The sequence below is a fragment of the Chelmon rostratus genome, chromosome 15 (assembly GCF_017976325.1).
Source record: "Chelmon rostratus isolate fCheRos1 chromosome 15, fCheRos1.pri, whole genome shotgun sequence".
Lineage (NCBI taxonomy): Eukaryota > Metazoa > Chordata > Actinopteri > Chaetodontiformes > Chaetodontidae > Chelmon > Chelmon rostratus.
In genome coordinates, this window is record NC_055672.1 from 7,675,939 (window position 1) to 7,693,768 (window position 17,830).

The following is a 17,830-nucleotide window of genomic DNA, read 5'->3' on the forward strand; positions in this document are numbered from 1 at the left end:
CCAGCCTTGTTTTTTCTGTCCAATAAAATGTGGAATTACGCAGCGTGCGTGCCTGACAGCGGACGCGCGGCGCAGAGAGCAGCAGCAGACAGACGGGCAGCGGAGTTGGTACGAACATCTTCGACTTCACAAACCAAACCAAAAACACCTCGACTGCTCTTCAGCTGCGCTGCCCGTAGACATGCCTCGGACTGGTCGCTGTTTTGGGGATTTACGTTGGATTTAACGCCCGATCGCTCCGGAAAAGATGACTACATGTGAAGTAAACAGAGCAGGAGAAAGTGTGCCTTGTTTGGAGCTGAACGGGTCGTGTGCCACAACATAAAACTCGGAGCGCATCAAGGCCAGCAGCAGCCTGTAGCACTAGTTAGCTCGTCGGCTAATGCTAGCCTGCTAACGTTACAGGTGTTTAGGCAGCAAATAACTAAACATAACTTGTAGCAGTAGTTAGCTGGCAACACGCTAAGCTCTCATGTCGTGACTTAATATTGAACTTAATGTGCCTGTTATAAGCTTTTTAGCAAACGCCAAGTAGCAAGTATAACACTTAGCAACATTGTTATTAGCCATTAGCTTTTTAGTTAGCCGCTGTCCCGTGTTTACAGCAGCAGCGGGCTAGCCTCACTAGCCACCAAGCTAACGAGTTAACTTTATAGCTACATGTGCTTATTTTCTTTTTTAGCTAATTTTTCGCAGTGTAACCCGACTCAACCTCGGAGTTGCAGTGTGGTTTAGTGATACTCTTCATATTTGCAAGCGAGACAGTTTGACTTTTTCCACCGTGCCTGCCCTGGACTGACCCACCCACAAGGACTATCTATCCGGGGCCGATGCTGACAGTTCAGCCCGGATCACGGCAACGCCAGGAGCCGCTACAGCAATGCAGCCCCAGCAGATATACGACTTTTCAAGTGACGAGAACAGTCACAAATGGAGAGGCCTCTTCGTGCAAGCTTTACGAAAGGTAACACTGTGATTACTCCATTAACTAATCCTCACAAAGTCTTAAACCGTCTCCAAACTGCCTTTCAAAACACGTAGCTATTCCCGTGTTGGTGATTCATTGGTTTGGGATATGGAGGTTCTGGTTTCATCTGCATGTACGCCTTACTAACAAACTTTTGTCACAAGTTGCTAACTTAGTGATGAAAGAGCCAGAAAAGCATTATTATTATTGTTGTTGTTGTTATAATTATCAGCATACCAAACCATCCATTCTTCGCATGTAACTAGCAGCAATTATCTGTTAAATCGAATTAATGAAATGCATTTCTTGTTTTGGTGATCACTAATCATTACAGCAGATATTTGTCAGTGTTGAAACTGGTGTCTGCTGTCATCTTCTTTGGCAGTTGACGTGTCTACCAGTGTGTTTATTCAATCAGCCTCTCAGCCAAGTTCCCTATAATGACTTTTCCCACAACGTTTTTGAAGAAGTTGTTCTGTGGTGACCACTTTGTACAATGTCTTGATCTGTTCATAACGTTTCATAGCTTTGAGGGTAAACAAGGCATGCTAATAGCTTGTAGGGTGGCGATGTTACCTCCAAGATAAACTGCCAGTGAAGCTGTCCAGGGACTGCTGCTTTGTAGCTGGAAGGCCCTGTCAGACATCATTTGACGTTTGTGTGTTGCTGCCAACCTCTTTATTTGTTCCTCATTTGGTGTAACAGCAAAGATGTCTCATCGTTGCAGTGCACAGGCCTTCTGCAGCTGTTCTGTCATGCACACATGTCCGGTTTCCCTCCTTATTCTAAAGAAATGCAACCTCATTCTCATAAATCTTATTGAAACTCTCAGGTCAGGAAATATTTTAATTTCAATGTCCTTGGTCAGCAGGTCTAAACCGTATCAGTTCCTTTTTGACTGTCTCTCTCTTTCCCTTTTCTTGCATCATCTTGGCTTCTCCCTGTCATCACTAGGTTTATTTTCTGTTTTCTGACCCCAACAGCTTCCCTCAGCCTATTTACTCAGACCTGCAAATTCATGGCAGTCTGGTTCTCAGTGGTAACTGCAAACACAAAGTTATCACTACTCTGCTATGCTTCACTGTCAACTTTTCTTGTCTTGCTGTTCCATTAGGTTACACACAAAGCCACACTGTTTGGATACCGTCAGATGCACAAAGCTCTGCATGCTGCTCTCCCTTTGAAACAAGTCTGTGTGTAAACCGACAAGGCCCTGTCAATATGTTTGAATATGTTTACATGTCCTGATGTGGTTGGAGCTCAAATGAGTCGCTAATGGGTGAAGAGCAAGACCTAAACTGTCCTGAAGCATCTGTGCTGTTCTGCAAAGTAGAGACATGCTGTCCTTTGCTAAGTTTTGATTTGATGTGGATACCTGTGTTGTGCTATGAGCAACAGTAATGTGAGCTCATGATGCAACAATACATCAGCATGACATAGTAAAACGTTTTGCTCACCTCACTTGGTGACCTGGAGGAGGTTAGTTCACCCAAACAGCAGCAAGCGCTTATGACCTGCACCTTTTGATCCAACCAAATCACTGCTGGCATTTCTCCATTTATGATGCTTCCCTTCTAACTTAAAACTCATCCCCTCAAAAGAAAGACTGAAAAATGCCCATTTATTACAGTTGACCATATTTATTTTTACTTTTTTTTTTGTAAGTTGTTTAACTAGGGACTATTTTTATAATGCAGACTTGTAATGCCATTATTTTGGTAACAAAACATGCCTCCAGAGGTAACCAACCATTTAGCAACATCATGTTTATAAATAACGCAACCCTTTTTCTGTCAGTTAGCCGTAGCACGGTAGAGATGGTGTGATGAATCAGGTGAAACTGAGAGAGCAGGTGGTGGGCTGTGGTGCCGCGGTTTCATTGTCTCAACTTGTTACACAACTGCCGGAGGGAAAGCCTGTCAGAGATTGACGCAAGAGAGGTTTGTTATGGTTTTGACAGACAGTGACTCGCTGTTTTTCACAGCTGTCCACCGGGGGGTTTCCTTGTCAGAAGGAGCCATGGTGGATGACTCCACCCCTGAGAATGATGTAGATTGTTGTTTAGAGGTAGGATTTAAAATAAAACTGTTGATAGATAGACACTCCTCAGAGAAATACAGTAACAATCAGGAAGGTACTTTAAGTAGTGTCACCGTCAGCTGGTGGTTGATAACTCGCAGAATGAGACAAAATGACGCAGACTTATCCACTTACAGCCTATATTTACATACACTTGACAAATTGCTTTGAGATCAGACAGATGCTAATAGGCCTGAAATGATTATTTGATTGATGTGCCACCCTCTCTGTTTTATATCATCATGAATTGAATGTTTTTATATTGTGGACTGTGAGTCAGACAGAAAATCTATTTTGAAAACATCAACCTGGGCTGGAGGAATTCACAGTCTAACTGACGTGTCAATTAATTAAAAAACAACAACAACTGACAGGTCAATCAATAATGAAAGTAATCGTTAGTTGCTGCACTGTTTTTTTTTTTTTACTTGTAAGAAATACAAGTTTCACTACAAACCGGGAATGATGAGGTGCCTAAGACTTGAAGTTGTAGCTTTGTACTCTTCTTGAATCAATGGAGACACAACCTCCATCAACTGTGGACTCATAACTTTTGGACTGTTTCCATTGTAGGATAATACTAACGTCCAGGTACAATGGTTGAGGTATCTCATGACAAGTATGTCATAATATAGGATGTGGGGGCTTTTTTGTAATTTTTATTGAGTTTTCAGTGGTAGTACTAGTCCTGTTTTTGTATATTTGAAAATTCTAAAATAAAACATTCCAAAAGTTTGTACTGCTCCAGGGCAAAGATACTGATAATGAACTGCAACGTCCTCAGTTTGAATCCAGTTGTGACCTTTCGTTCCCTTCTTGCCTGTCATCTGTCCAGTATCACTGTCTAGTAAAGGAAGAAAATACTTATAATAATAATTATCATTTTAAAGCAAGTCTAAGTCATCCACACGGAATAGAATAAGCTTGTCTGTTATAATGTCAACAGTAAAACGTTTTATGCTGAAGGTGTAAACTTTGCAGTCGTATGTACTTCACACACAGGTGCAGCCATCTGTGTTTCTGTCTGAGTGTTCACAGTGACATTTCACCACGGAGGAGTCGAGTGTTTGTCTCCTGGCTGCGTCTGCGTGTCCTGGCTATTCTTGATCTCTGCGGCTCGTGCCCAGTGCTATGCTAGAGCGTCATTTAGCCTCTGACATGCTGGTGTTGATAATAACTGTACATTCTCCAGGGCTGCTGTTTCACTGGCATGGGGAGGCAGGCCAGACCGTTGCTGGGTACAGTTTCATTCCATTGCCATTTTAGCGCAGCATGATGCTGCTGAGTTCACTGGGCTTTAAAAGCTGAGATTTGTCAGGTTACAAGCATGCTTTGTTTTTGTGTGTGTGTGTGTGTGCTTCCTCTTTTATCTTCGCAACCTGAGTAGTTGGTTAAAATTCTGACATGGTGACTTCACAACAGGTCCAAACTTGCAGCAGCCAGGATCTTTTTTGTTTTTTTGTTGATTTTAGACACTTGGTTTCGTTGCACTTTTATCCAGGCTAGACAAATCTATTGTCGCTTCAGAATCAAACTTATTACAGCTTCCAGTTCATAAAGTATTTTCAAATATGACCAAAAAAGACATTTATTAAGTGCCTGGTACCAGAAACCGGTCTTACCATGTCTTATGTCTGTGCGTGTCCGTTTATTTTTAGCTCCTCGTATCTATCTCATCTTTAACCTGTTGTCAAGCTGGATAAAAAAAACTTCTGCTTCAGGGAGGTGAGTGACCTGATGACTTGAAGCATCTCTCCTGTGAGCTAACATAGTAGACAGTATATACATTTGGTGCGCTGTTGCATTGTCACTGCAGCTCCATATGTTCAGTAAATTGCATTCTGGTAAGACAAAGGAGGTAACAAGTTCACTATAGCTTGCAAGGCCTTCAAACAAGAAGTAAACACGTACTTCTGCTAACTATTGTAACTTTATATATGCAGCCTGCAACCAATTATATCCTGCAGCCAGCTTCAAGTTGTGATTATAAATGTCTTTATTTCTTTTAGGAATTTATGTCTTTATTACCAGGTTGACTGTAAAGAGGTGACAGGAAATGTGAGGATAAAGAGATCAGGAATGATGTAATGCAGCAAAGGTCCTGAGCTGTACTCAAACTGAGACTTTGGTATTTATGGTCAGTTCCTCAACCCAAAGGAAACCAGGGCACACCCATTTACATTTTTTAAAAATGTAATTTCTAATATAAATTTTAATTTCATTGTTGTCAGGGGGCATGTACGGTGATCTATGGGGACAAAGGCTAATAATAAATAAGGACCAAATACTGTATACGCAGTATTCAACTGTTAATGGTCAATTTGGTAAGCTACCTTAACATTTTAATGGTATTTCTCTGGCTTTGCTGCAGAAACGTCAGATCAAAGACAATAAATACACAAGGAAAGAAGGTAAAGCAGCAAGTGACTGTCAGGCCTTGTTTAGACTGCTGCCCAAATCCATTTTTTTTGGCATATCCAGATCGATTTTAGAAAGTCTGGACAGCAAGTAACCTCATCAAATGCGATTTTTGCAAATCAGATCCAAACCACATTTGGAGGTGGTTTGAAATGCGATTTCAATCAGATTTCAACAGATGCATTGCAGTCCAGATGCTCTGGCTGCTCCAATTTGTGTCGCTCACAACGTAACACACACCTCCTCTGTCGCAGCTGACAGAAAGCGCAGTTGTGTGGAGGGCGATATGATAGATCAGCATTTTTCATGCTTCCATGTTGGAAAGCCATGTCACCAGCGTCCGTAGTTACTGAAGCTTACGTTGTTACCACAGTAACCCATGCAGGAGCAAATCTCAAATCTGATCACTTGCAAATAACAGTGTGGACAGTCTGTCTTAAAGATCTCAGCTGAGAAAGTGATTTTGCCTGCAGTCTGAACAAAACCCCAGAGCTTCATCCTAATAGCAGTATTCACCTCTTTAATTGAAGAGAATAAAAACATTACAGAGGAAGTGGCATAATCTGAAGCTTGTTGTCAAGTCTTCAGGATGAGTGCTGTGTGTTGATTGGACAGGATGTTCCTGGTAGCTGGCTGTGCTTCCTGTGCACCAGCCACAGGCTCTCCACAGAGAGGAGCACAGGCGGAGAATCGGGCTGATTAATTCGCTCTTTCCCCACCCCTCCGACAATATTGAATCAAGTCTGTGACCGTTCGTTCGTCCTGAAGCGGGCCTTGGACGGAGGATGGGTAGATGCAGGCCGGCAGGGGTCACTGGGTCAGGTCAGACTGGGGCCACAGCAAGGCCACGTGCTGTCTACAGCATGACCATCAGCCATTGTCTTGATGTGAATGTGAGGAGGGCTAGCTAAATGTCAGTGTGTGTGTGGGTGTGTGTGTGTGTTTGTGTGTGTGTGTTTGTGTGTGTGTGTGTGTGTGTGTGTGTGTGTGTGTGTGTGTGTGTGTTTCGCTGCCCTTTTTATTTTTTTATTTTTTTTGTCCAAAGGATTATTTTTTTAATTTATTATTTTGTGTTTGTGTCTTGCACGTCTGCACCATGCATGTGTGTGTGCGTGCCTGTTGTCTTAGAGTTGATCTCTGCCCTATGGTTCCCCAGACAGTCTGGTTGTAATGGCAGATGATGTCATGGCATGAATCACAAACAGTGACACATGCTCGGGTATAATAACAAGCCCCACCCCCCACCTCTCTGCCACACACACACACAAGCCACATTACCTGCAACCTGAGCCTGATGCAGCCTCATATACACAGCCAGGAGAATAATCAATTGAATTAGAAATGTTAACCCTGTATTTACACCGTCAGGCCTCTATTATTACTTCCAACCTTTCTGCTCTTTTACCACCAGCACGTACATCAACACCTGATCCATACATGAGTTTCGGTGAAGATGTGCATGGTTTGTTTTCTTTTTTTTTCACTTTTTACTACACAAAGCTCAGTGCAAACTGAGACACAAGGTGACCTGTATCTCTTCATGGAACTCATACATTGAGTTACTGCACTGTATCAGAATAACTTTTTCATATTTTGTGTGCAGCTCCTACATGAACTCAGCATCAACAAATTTGTGTCAGTTTCCACGATTAATACTTTTGATGATGTTGCACTTTTGGGGTAATAAAATCTTCTTTTGAGGTAAAAAGTCTGTGGTTCGGAGATTTTGAGAAATGCTGCGTGTACTTTTCCACTTGAACGATCAGATTTTTTCCCCCTTCACTTTCACTTGTGAGCAGTTCAGTCTGCTCCATTGTTTTCTGTCAAATCTCATTATATGAGCGGATTTCGGTGAAGCATGTTACAATGTTATGTTTAAGATACTGCGTGAATATACAGTATGTAACTGACACACTTCTATACATGATAGTTGTCGTTTCTTGACCCTGGTCTCCACAAACCCCTTGATGTGATCATGCCACCAGTTTCAAAAAGGATTTTTATGAACATGCTAAAATTGCATGTCAACATGCATTTAATTTTCATCGGTGAATAGATGGTGCAATGCCACTGGTCTGTTTAACATCCTCTGTGTAATACCGCTGACAGTTTAGTAAGTTCCTGGATCAGTTTTAGAAAATGACTTATGCTCTGTGTGTGGTCTATGCTTCAAACAGAGACACGTACACGTGGCTGTCACGTGATGTCATGTCATTTTCATTACCGATTAATCTGTTAATGGGTTTTGTTTGTTTTTTTTCAATTTCTCAGTTAATTATTTTGTCTGTAAGATGTAAGATAAGAAAAAAAACATCAATCAAAAACCTAAAGACATTAATTCTACAATGATATAAAATAGGAAAAAGCACCAAATGAAAGCTGCAGCAATTAGGTCATTATTTGACTGTTTTGGCAATCTGTAATAATCCATTAACTGTTTTTTTAAGCAGGAATAGCAATCATTCTGAGTTTCCAGCTTCACCGATGTGAGGATTTACTGCTTCTCTCTGTTTTATTTTCCAAACAGAATATCTTTGGGTTTTGTCCTGTCAGTCAGACAAAACAACACATTTCAAGATGCTGCTTTGCACTGACTAAATGTGATCTTTTTTTCTTTCTTTCAAGCTCAAAATAATTAATCAGTTAATTGAGAAAATAATTCACGGATGAATCATCATTTAAATACACATAAAATGCAGCTCTACACCATAATGTCGTGTTTAAGAAGCTATAACTTAGCCTGGCTTTAATAATTAACGGATTTGTGAAGAAAAGCTTAATCGATCAGCAGATTAATTGATTCACTGATTGTTTCAGCACTAGAAGGAGAGCTCTTTACTGACAGCAGCGTTCAGTGCTTTCATGGATCCTGGTAGTTTTTATCTGCCTGTGAATCCTGATTTTCCCTCTGCTGGCTTTGGCTCTGCTCCAGTCCGTGTGTGTAGTATGAGCCTGCTGCTGCTGCCTCCCCGTACACGCACATCAATACCTCTCAGACTGCTGCTATGATCTGCTCTCCCCGGGGTCTTCGCTCTGTATGGGTAGGGAACAAGGCACGGGGAGGGGGGAGGAGGAGGGAGGGAAAGGGAGAGTGAGCGCGCGCGCTGGGACTTCCTGTATGCTAGCCTTTCCCTTCTTAATGGACTGACCCATGAAACTGAACACCTTAACATGGCACAGGAGGATGTGCATGAAAGCTTACATATATGATCAAGGTTCTGGCCATTTTAATGTCTTTGCCCACATGCAGCTGAAGAGCGGGTAGTAAACCTGCCACTAGGTATTTTCACTGAGTTCATCTTGAAATGTTTTGTTTTGTCTGATCAACGGTCCACTTCTTAAACTTAATTTAATTGATTAATCAACATATGTGTTCAGGTTATTATCCTTTTATCATCTCGACCATTGTGGACAATGTTTGCAAATCAATAAGCAGGACTTTTTGGTAATTTTTGCATGAATGTGATGAAGTGATGTATCAGGTATTGCATTTGCTCAGTTAGCCAAAAATGTACATATTCTTCAAGCACAAAGTTTAAGCTTCTCAGTCATCAATATTTGCTTGTGTTCTTATTCGTCTGTGATAGGAAGCTAAATATCTTTCAGTTTAAATGATAATGAAATCACGATTAGAAGCAGCCATTACTGTCATGCATGATTTTGTCAGTGTTATTGATATTATTGATACTTCCAAAGATATAGACCAAAATAATAGCAAAACAACACATTTGAGAAATTGAATGCCATGAATGGTTGATGGTTTTGCTTGACTTGATTATTATAATTATCATTGCTAGACATTGCTACTTTCCTCCAGGAAAAAAAGCTCATTTTGCCATGCAGAATGGGTGATAATGTTGACATTTACACCAAATTATTTTGTGAATCTGTTGTCTGGAGCATATTTTAATTGGTGTACATTCAAAGTAATGAGGGGGGGATGCTTGGAATTTACCTGTCAGTGCTTCTGCAAGGGCAAAGTTGTGTTTGCAACCATGAGGAACACAGTACCTCTTGTCTAACAGTGCTTTTAAAATTCAGGAGTTCCCCTGCTAGTTTTCCTCTCAGTTGCTTTCACTTTGCATGTGCTTACTTCAGTATCTGCCGCCAACTATATTAGACCATGTTACATCTATCACCCATCAGGATCAAGTTTCAGTGGTACTGTAAATACACTGAGCCACAAGCATACCTGCGCATGGCCATGCAGTGCTTTCAGTCTACAGTTTAGATGCTCTCATCAAGCAGGGCTGACAGATTCACTTGGAGCAGCTCCCTCACAGAATATCTTACAGTAGATTATTAAATGCTTTCCATAAAAGTGATTTTCACTGATTTACTGATAACAAAGCAGATACGCCTACAACTAATGGTTGTTGCAATAACGATTATTAGAATTGTTTTCGATTAGTCATTTGATATATATATAATGTCCAAAAATGGTGACAAATGCCTGTCACAAATGACATGTTTAAATATGTAATTTCCTACCAACAGTCCAAAAACCCAAAGTTTATTCAGTGTATTAATATAGAAACTAAGGAAATTTTAGAAACTTGAACTCCTGAATTTTTGTCACTTTTACAAAAAAGGACAGAAATGATTAAGTGACTATCAAAATCCCAAAGAAGAAGAAAGAAAACCAGTAAATATGTTAAGTTTTTATTTGAAAAAATATAATGAAGCAATCAGTCAGTTATCAGAATTGTTGCAGATTAATTTTCTGATAATTGATTATTTTTTTCAGCTCTACAAGCAGGAAAAAAAAAATAACAGGACTTTCATCTGCTACCTTAAAGCAGTGTTTCAGTTGCATGCATTGTGTTTGAATTCACTTTCTAGTATGTTTTTATTCAAATTACTTTCAGACCTTGTGTATTTTTGTTGGTTTGTCCCTCATCCTGACATTGTTGGAGATAGACGACACTCGTTGGATTTGGGCCTCTCTGAAACGGGCCAACTATTCTGTGAATGGAGTCAGGGGAAACCCCCGTAGTTTCAGCGTGGTGACTCACAGCTCCTGGTGTCCTGTGGAATTTGGTCAAGTGCCTATTTGCGGTCAAGAGGATATATCTCAAAAGCTACTTCTGCTTTGATATATATTTTTTCCTAGTAGAGTTTATGCTTGTGGCTTATTTATAACTCCTGAGTCTTGTGAGTGTGCATCAAAACAGAAATGACGTACAGAAATGTAAACGAGGCCAAGCTGTGGCTTCAGATTTTTCCAGCTCCTCTTGTTTTAAACAGTATCCAAATGTAGTTAAGGAATCCAAAGTATATCCATGAAAATAGGGCTACTTTTATAACTCCCTACACGAGGATTTCATCTCAAATAAATGAACTCAAACTTGAGACAGAGGGGACATCCTGCTTGTCGTTGCATCTCTGTTAAGTCAGAGCACAAGAATGCGTGAAGCTCAGTCTGCCTTGACCTTTTAACTGTCCTCTCACATTCCTTAATCCGGGGGCAATGTTTTGTCATCATAATGCCCCACTTTACTATATGCCAGGGTAATTCCATCACTAGCATGTGAACAGGCCTGGCTTTTGTGTGTCGAGAGTAAATGTTAGGCTCTCTTTCTACCCACCTCTCTCCTCTCTTTCTCTCCTGCAGCCTTTTTTTTTCTCCCCCTCTAAGTCTGCCTTGGGTGCTATAATAGTATCTCAACTGACAGCATTCCTGCAAGAGGGCACGGCCCGTATGACGACAACTTTTGGGAGGTTGGAGGGCGGTTGGGGGGTGTCTTCTCTTTCTACTTGTAGACCTGATGATGCCACACCTTCTCTGCTGTCTGCACCTAAAACCACACCTTCTGTCAGGCTGGTTCCACCCTCAGGAGTCCCACTGCTGAGAAAGCCTGAATGACTTAATAAATCACCAGAATAGACTTTTAGAATGCATGTCTATGAAGCCGATATTTGTTGAGAAATGAATTTTTCAGCAGTGTCTCGTAGCTTAATTTGAGGTTAAATAATAAGAAATAGTGATAGATTTCGGAGATGTCGTCCAAAATGACAAATCTTTGTTACTGCAGAGCAAACGTTACATATGTTTAAGATGGGTTTCCTACACCCCAGGTTGTTATTTTTACTCATTCTTTTCAGTTTTATTTAATTTCATTGTGTATTAGCAGGGACCGTTCTGAAACCTCTGCCTTGGTGGTGCATTCAAGGAAACACGAACATCCAAAGACCTCTGAGTTGACTGTGAAAAAGGGTCACCAATCATGTTTTCGCTGCATTGTTGAATGTTGAAGCAGGGACCAGATTGTGTGAATTTGTTTGTTTTCTGTCTCTGTGTTTATCCTCTGTGATGTGACTTATAATCCTAGTGAACTGTGATATGCGGGGAGAGTTCAAGAGGGATCCAGATTCGATTGGATCACTCAAAAGTGTGTTTAGGGCTTAGCCAATACAGTGAAATAGGGGGCTGTAGAGGACTGTTGGCCTCCTATTTTGCTGTGCCTTTTAAAGTGGTTGCTGTTTGATAGCCAGCTCTTGGATGTCTGAGTTTTCTTGAAAGCATCAAGGATGTGTTATTGAAATACTGTAGTGATATTAATGTTAAATTGGCAAAAAAGTGACCAAATGTTCACTGTGATGAATTGCTTAAATAAGTTCCATGCAAGTTGATTTCACAGTTGTGAAATGAATGGAAATTAATGGTATTTGTGGTTTTCTTTTGAAAATGACCAGCTATGATAGCAATTACATATAATTTGTAGCCAGTGAAACATGCAAAAACCACAAATATGACCATTTAAGACCAAGAGAAGGTGTTGTCTTCAGTTAGGCATTGTCTGTACTTGCTGTCTTGACGTCATTAAACATGACCTGAGCCTAACTGAGGTGCATCATACCAGGTGTTACGATCAGTTTCACATACAATTGTCTAAGTTAACAGTGCAGAAGAGAGTTTCTTTGGGGGGGTTGATTTTGGTTTTTAACTTTCATCTACTCAACCAGTTTTTAAGTCACAGGTTGCTCTTTCAGTCATCTTGCTGTATCGGTCACTCATCACTTTGTATACATTTGTCTCTTACATTCAGGTACAGAAGCAGGTCCACCCAAACCTCATGGCGAAGGAGGATGCCCTGCAGCACATCGAAGAGCTGATCCTGCAGCTGCTCAACATGCTGTGTGTGGCCCAGCCTCGCTCCGTGCAGGATGTAGAGGTAAGGCATTTTATGGAGCATCTGAATATCAATTCAGAAATTTCACAGAGTTTCAGTTTAACTGTCAGTAACTAAAATAATGTATTGTTAACTTTGTTGTAAAGTTTTACTGTTAGGAAACACATGCTGCCACAGAATCATTCCACATAACTAATTGAATGCTTAAAGCTTTCAAATTCATCAAGTGTTAAAACAATTATTTCTCTCTTTCCAGGAACGGGTCCAGAAAACCTTTCCCCACCCTATAGATAAGTGGGCGATTGCTGACGCCCAGTCAGCTATCGAGAAACGCAAGAGGAGAAACCCCTTACTTCTCCCTGTGGACAAGATACACCCACTGCTTAAGGTAAAGACTCATGAAGAGATCTCTTCTGTCAATCACAAAGCTTTACACTTGATGCTTTTTTTTATAACAACTTGGGAAGAATAAAAGTTTGCGATTTGTCATGTAGTCTTCCTCAAGTATGTATGTTGAAATGCATGTTTTAGTTCACATATTCTGCCGTAGTCAAGTCTGACGTGCCAGAAAGTTGCGGCAGTTGCTGGGAAATGTTTATAATCCAATATAGCTTACTGTTTTGACAGCTTGGCTCAGGCTAATTGAATTGCCCTGAACTGATGGAGTCCTCAATGCAGACACTGAGAATGATTTTGAACTGCTGACTGACCCCTGTGTAATACTTCTTGTCTTTACTCTGTTTTTTTTCCCCCCAATAGGAGGTTTTGGGGTATAAAGTGGACTACCATGTTTCCCTGTACATTGTGGCTGTGCTTGAGTACATATCAGCAGACATACTGAAACTGGCAGGCAACTATGTCGGCAACATTCGGCACTATGAAATCAGCCAGCAGGACATCAAAGTGTCCATGTGCGCAGACAAGGTGAGTATTTGCGGAAGCTGACACTCACTCACAGCACTCAGTTTGATCGATGTCGCTTCTGGGCATTTGTGAAACATCATAAGACAAAGGAATTACTTTGCCTGAAATGACTGATTGTTTCCGCTGTCTGTTTCTAGGTGTTGATGGACATGTTTGACCAGGAGGAGGACATCGGCCTGATGTCTCAGTGCACAGAGGAGCCGTCGTCCACTGGGGAGCTCACGTACGACGACCTGGTGAGGCTTGAAATCGCAGAGGAGCGGCAATACCTGCGCGAGCTCGACCTCATCATTAAAGTGTTCCGCCATCACTTCCTGTCCAACCCCAAAATCTTCACGCCTCAGGTAAGGAAGACTTGCACGGTTAATTAAAAAGTTGTCAGAATTACTCATTTCTCAGTTGGAGTTTCACGGATGTCACTCATGTAAACATGCTGGTATGCAGAGTCACTAATCAAAATACTCCAACTATAAGCTCTAATCATTAATCATCCTCTTGTCACACACTTTTTTCAACGTGCTGAGAAGAGGTGACACCAACTGCGATAACCAATAGTTGGAGCTGTGGTCCGCAGTCAACTATATGTGAAAACACAAATGCCAGGGTAGATTTACAGTACATGGTTTCTATCACATGCATTCTGGTGTGGTGGCACATACATAATTTTATAAAAACTAATCAATACTTCACCACAGTAGTAACCTCATGTCTGTCTTTGTTGCACTATTCTTTTGCTGCAGTAAGATTAGGATAATTTGTGAAGCTACTGTTGATGTGTTTGTTTTTTTAATGTGAAGGCAAATGTAGGCCTTAACTGTGAAACAACCACAGGAAATGGTGACAACGCTAGCGAGGTTAGCGAACAAAAGCTCGACGGTGAAGTCTATTGTGAAAAATATTTTATGCTGTTTGAAACCTTTTGTGGATAAAACAATAACAGCAAATAAATAGAGCGAATCTGAAAACAACTGATAACAGTTTAACAGCTGCTCACTGCAGCTTAGCACTGTTTAGAAGATTACAAGACACTAATATAAGAAGAGAAACTGCGCCTGCGCCAGTATTAAACAAGTTTAAAATAATGCCACCTTCACGAAGTTATTATTAGTAGATTGTATTAGAAATTAAAGATTAAAAGTAAATCAGTAACCTAACCCCACCGTCAGAGTTATTCACCTAAAGGTGCCGGATACCAGTGAAAGGTAGAAAGACGTACTCCAGCCCTTGTGCTGGATACAGTAGCTGTGGCCAGCTTACTCCAAAGCCAGCTTATAAACAAACTGTCAAATCTCCAACTGAATTCTGTAAACCTAATTATAAAGTCATTTCAGCCAAATCCAGCGTAAGAACATTTAGAGATTACAGCTGAAACTCTGTAATCGGCTAACTGGTAATCGGCATCAGGAAGCACTTTGAAACACCCAAACAGATTTCACAGTGTTGATTTATGTTGTTAAACCTGGAGAAGAGACAGTTGAACAGTCCTGTTTGATATGACGGACCAGGAGATACTGAACCTTCACAGTTGGAGGTTCCTACACTCTGCAGACGGAACCAATGCAAAACTACAGACATGTCTTTTCTGATGAATGACCAGACATTCAGAGCAATCGTCCTGTATGTGGAAGGTCACATACTTGAGCCAATATGTCTCACCATGATAAAAAGACTCCAGCAATTCTGTGCCATCTCCTGAGGCACCACCCATGGCCCCCTGACCTCCAATAAACAAGTAAATAGGCCTTCGTATCTATCTCAAACCAAAGAAACAAATTGCTAATGACATTGTGTCTAATATGGCAAGTAAGTCGTCTAAATTGTCTGAAAAAGTTTGAAAAGCTAGGGGTGGGGGTAAGGAGTTGAACATTGGGTCTATGGGTTGAGAAGTGAATGGAAAGTTGAGTTTAATGGGTCGCTGCGGCTTTGCATATTTTGGGTTGGGTAATTTGTGGTATCATTTGGGTGAGGAGGATAAACCTTTGTGAGGCCCTGTGGAATGCAGAACATGTAATTATGTTGAGACAGGAACAACATCTGCAGCCCTCGCAAAAATAACCTCAATTATGTCTGTTGAAACACAGCGTAATCTGAAATTGCTTGGGAGATGTCAAGAAAGTGTTACGGCCAAATAATGACAGGACTGAACTTCTATTCAGACTTTGGCAGTCAATAATCACTCTGTGCTATTTAGGGTTGTCATCTGCTTGACTAATGATTTCCTCGGGCAAATTGAGCCTGTTGTTGTTTAGAGCTCATTCTCACCACTGTTTTTTAGTGTTTATTTATTCAAGGGCGGCAGGCCAAGAGTGGGAGCTCTTTCAGCAACACCCTGCTACACGCTCCTATGGTTAAACACGTTCTGTGTGTTTACATGTACTTAAGTGACTTGATTAATGTTGGTTTCCTGCGGTAAGATGATTTCTTAAATGTCATATCAGTGTAAGACAGGGTTTTCAAAGTCTGACATTACCCCCCCCCCCACCCCCCCGCCACCGCTACACACGCACACAAAATGGAGACAGCTGCGTTGACATTTACTTTATTTGTTTTAAAAAATTGGCCCTTGAAAGTATTCTGTATTAGCCTTTAGCATTGCATGTTTGCAATGCATCCAGGAATGTACTGACAACATGTTCAGGAGAAAGAAAATAGCTCCTACACAAAACTGCTCACAACAATATTTTTGCAGCGCTTTGAGCAACACAAGTCAAGAACCATCCAGTTCCATTCTATTTGAGAGAAGGCAAAGATCTCTATGGACAATATTTCCAAAGCTCAGCAACTCACACCAAAACGATCTAGATGGACAAATAGCACGACAGATAAGATATGTGTGCACATGTTTTTGATTTTGGAGTAAACTAACCCTTTAAAAACATAATAGTTTTCTGGCACGGAGTTTTGTAGTTAAAAGGAGTCAGTTTTCTGTGATTTCTAAGATGATTTATGGACATTTATTCACAGTGGACACTGGAAACAGCGATTTGAATTTTGATTTGCACTCCACAGACTTGCCATTTCACTGCTATAACATTGCCAGACAAATTTTTTTAAAGGATCAGAATCAGCTTTTATACCACGAATCCCTCCTCCTTTTAAAACCTGGCACCTACATTACCCAAAAAGCAACTCGAATCAAGGCCTATAAACACTTTGCTGTCTAAATCAGTTGAGTTCCCTTTAAAAGAAGAAGTTGCTGAAAAGGGCAATTGGTCTCACTCCATACAGCAGACTTTCCTATCTGATGAAAGGATTCAGTGTAGCCAAACTCACCTTTCTTACCTTTAATCAACAGGACGTGGAGGTGATCTTCAGCAACATCCTGGACATCCACGAGCTGACAGTGAAGCTGCTCGGACTGATCGAGGATGCCGTGGAGATGACAGCTGATGGCAGCCCTCATCCACTAGTGGGCAGCTGCTTTGAAGATCTAGCAGAGGTATGGAGCTTTTTTGACTTGAAAACTTAGAAAAACTCACCAGTTCATCAGTTACCGTAAGTGTGTGCCAAATGTATCTGACCTCTCATTAATCTGAGTATGAACTGCTTGAATTTGCCAATTGGATTAAGTGCACGGGAGTTTGTTCTAGTAGTTAAACTGCTCAGAAAATTGAACGATTGCACAGGCGCTTTGTTTCCACAGCTGGAGATTTATTTGTGGGGTTTATGTTATGGTTAAAAAAGCCATGACATCAAAGTCTTAACTGTTGAGAGTTACATTCTTGCAATTGATTAATGATTAAATTTTCCCATCTTTTTGATTGCTTTGGAATGCATCATTCCAGCAGGCTTTTCAGCCAATCAGCAGTTTCAGTCGCATTTACACACGGACACGTTTTTTATTCCTATTGATTTCCTGTTTATGGGGGAATCTACCACTCTTTCACTCTCACCGACGTTATACAATATATACTTTTACTGTATTTCCAGCATTCCAACCAGCAGAAAGTTAAATACTGTAAATTACCAACTCATTAGCAACTTCTTCAAATACAAGCAGCTAATGTTTAGCATAGGATATTAGCTTGTATCTGACATACTGCTTGTGTCTGAGCATCCTTTATTCTTTCCTTGTCTACAGGAGCAGGCGTTTGACCCCTATGAGACCATGTCTCAGGATATCCTCAGCAAGGATTTCCATGAGCACTTCAATAACCTGATGGCACGGCCAACCGCCGGCCTCTACTTCCAGGTAAGATGTTCAAGTTGGCCTCAGATAAGCTGCTGGAGTCTTTCATTTCATACATTAGCTCCTGATAGGCTAATGGACAAAGTCAAAATGACTTGAAGGGACTGGGCATCAGCCATC

General features: G+C 40.9%; 1 protein-coding gene across 1 annotated transcript in view; it reads left to right on the forward strand.

Moving 5' to 3' along the window:
* Positions 1–100: 100 nt before the first annotated feature.
* The window catches only part of sos2 (son of sevenless homolog 2 (Drosophila)), a 34,994-nt gene continuing 17,264 nt past the window's right edge, over positions 101–17,830 (forward strand). The window contains exons 1-7 of the mRNA XM_041953856.1: positions 101–964; positions 12,514–12,639; positions 12,854–12,985; positions 13,357–13,521; positions 13,659–13,865; positions 16,817–16,960; positions 17,603–17,713. Coding sequence (XP_041809790.1) covers positions 881–964; positions 12,514–12,639; positions 12,854–12,985; positions 13,357–13,521; positions 13,659–13,865; positions 16,817–16,960; positions 17,603–17,713 — 969 coding nt within the window. The 5' untranslated portion in view covers positions 101–880. The remainder of the gene's footprint in view (positions 965–12,513; positions 12,640–12,853; positions 12,986–13,356; positions 13,522–13,658; positions 13,866–16,816; positions 16,961–17,602; positions 17,714–17,830) is intronic.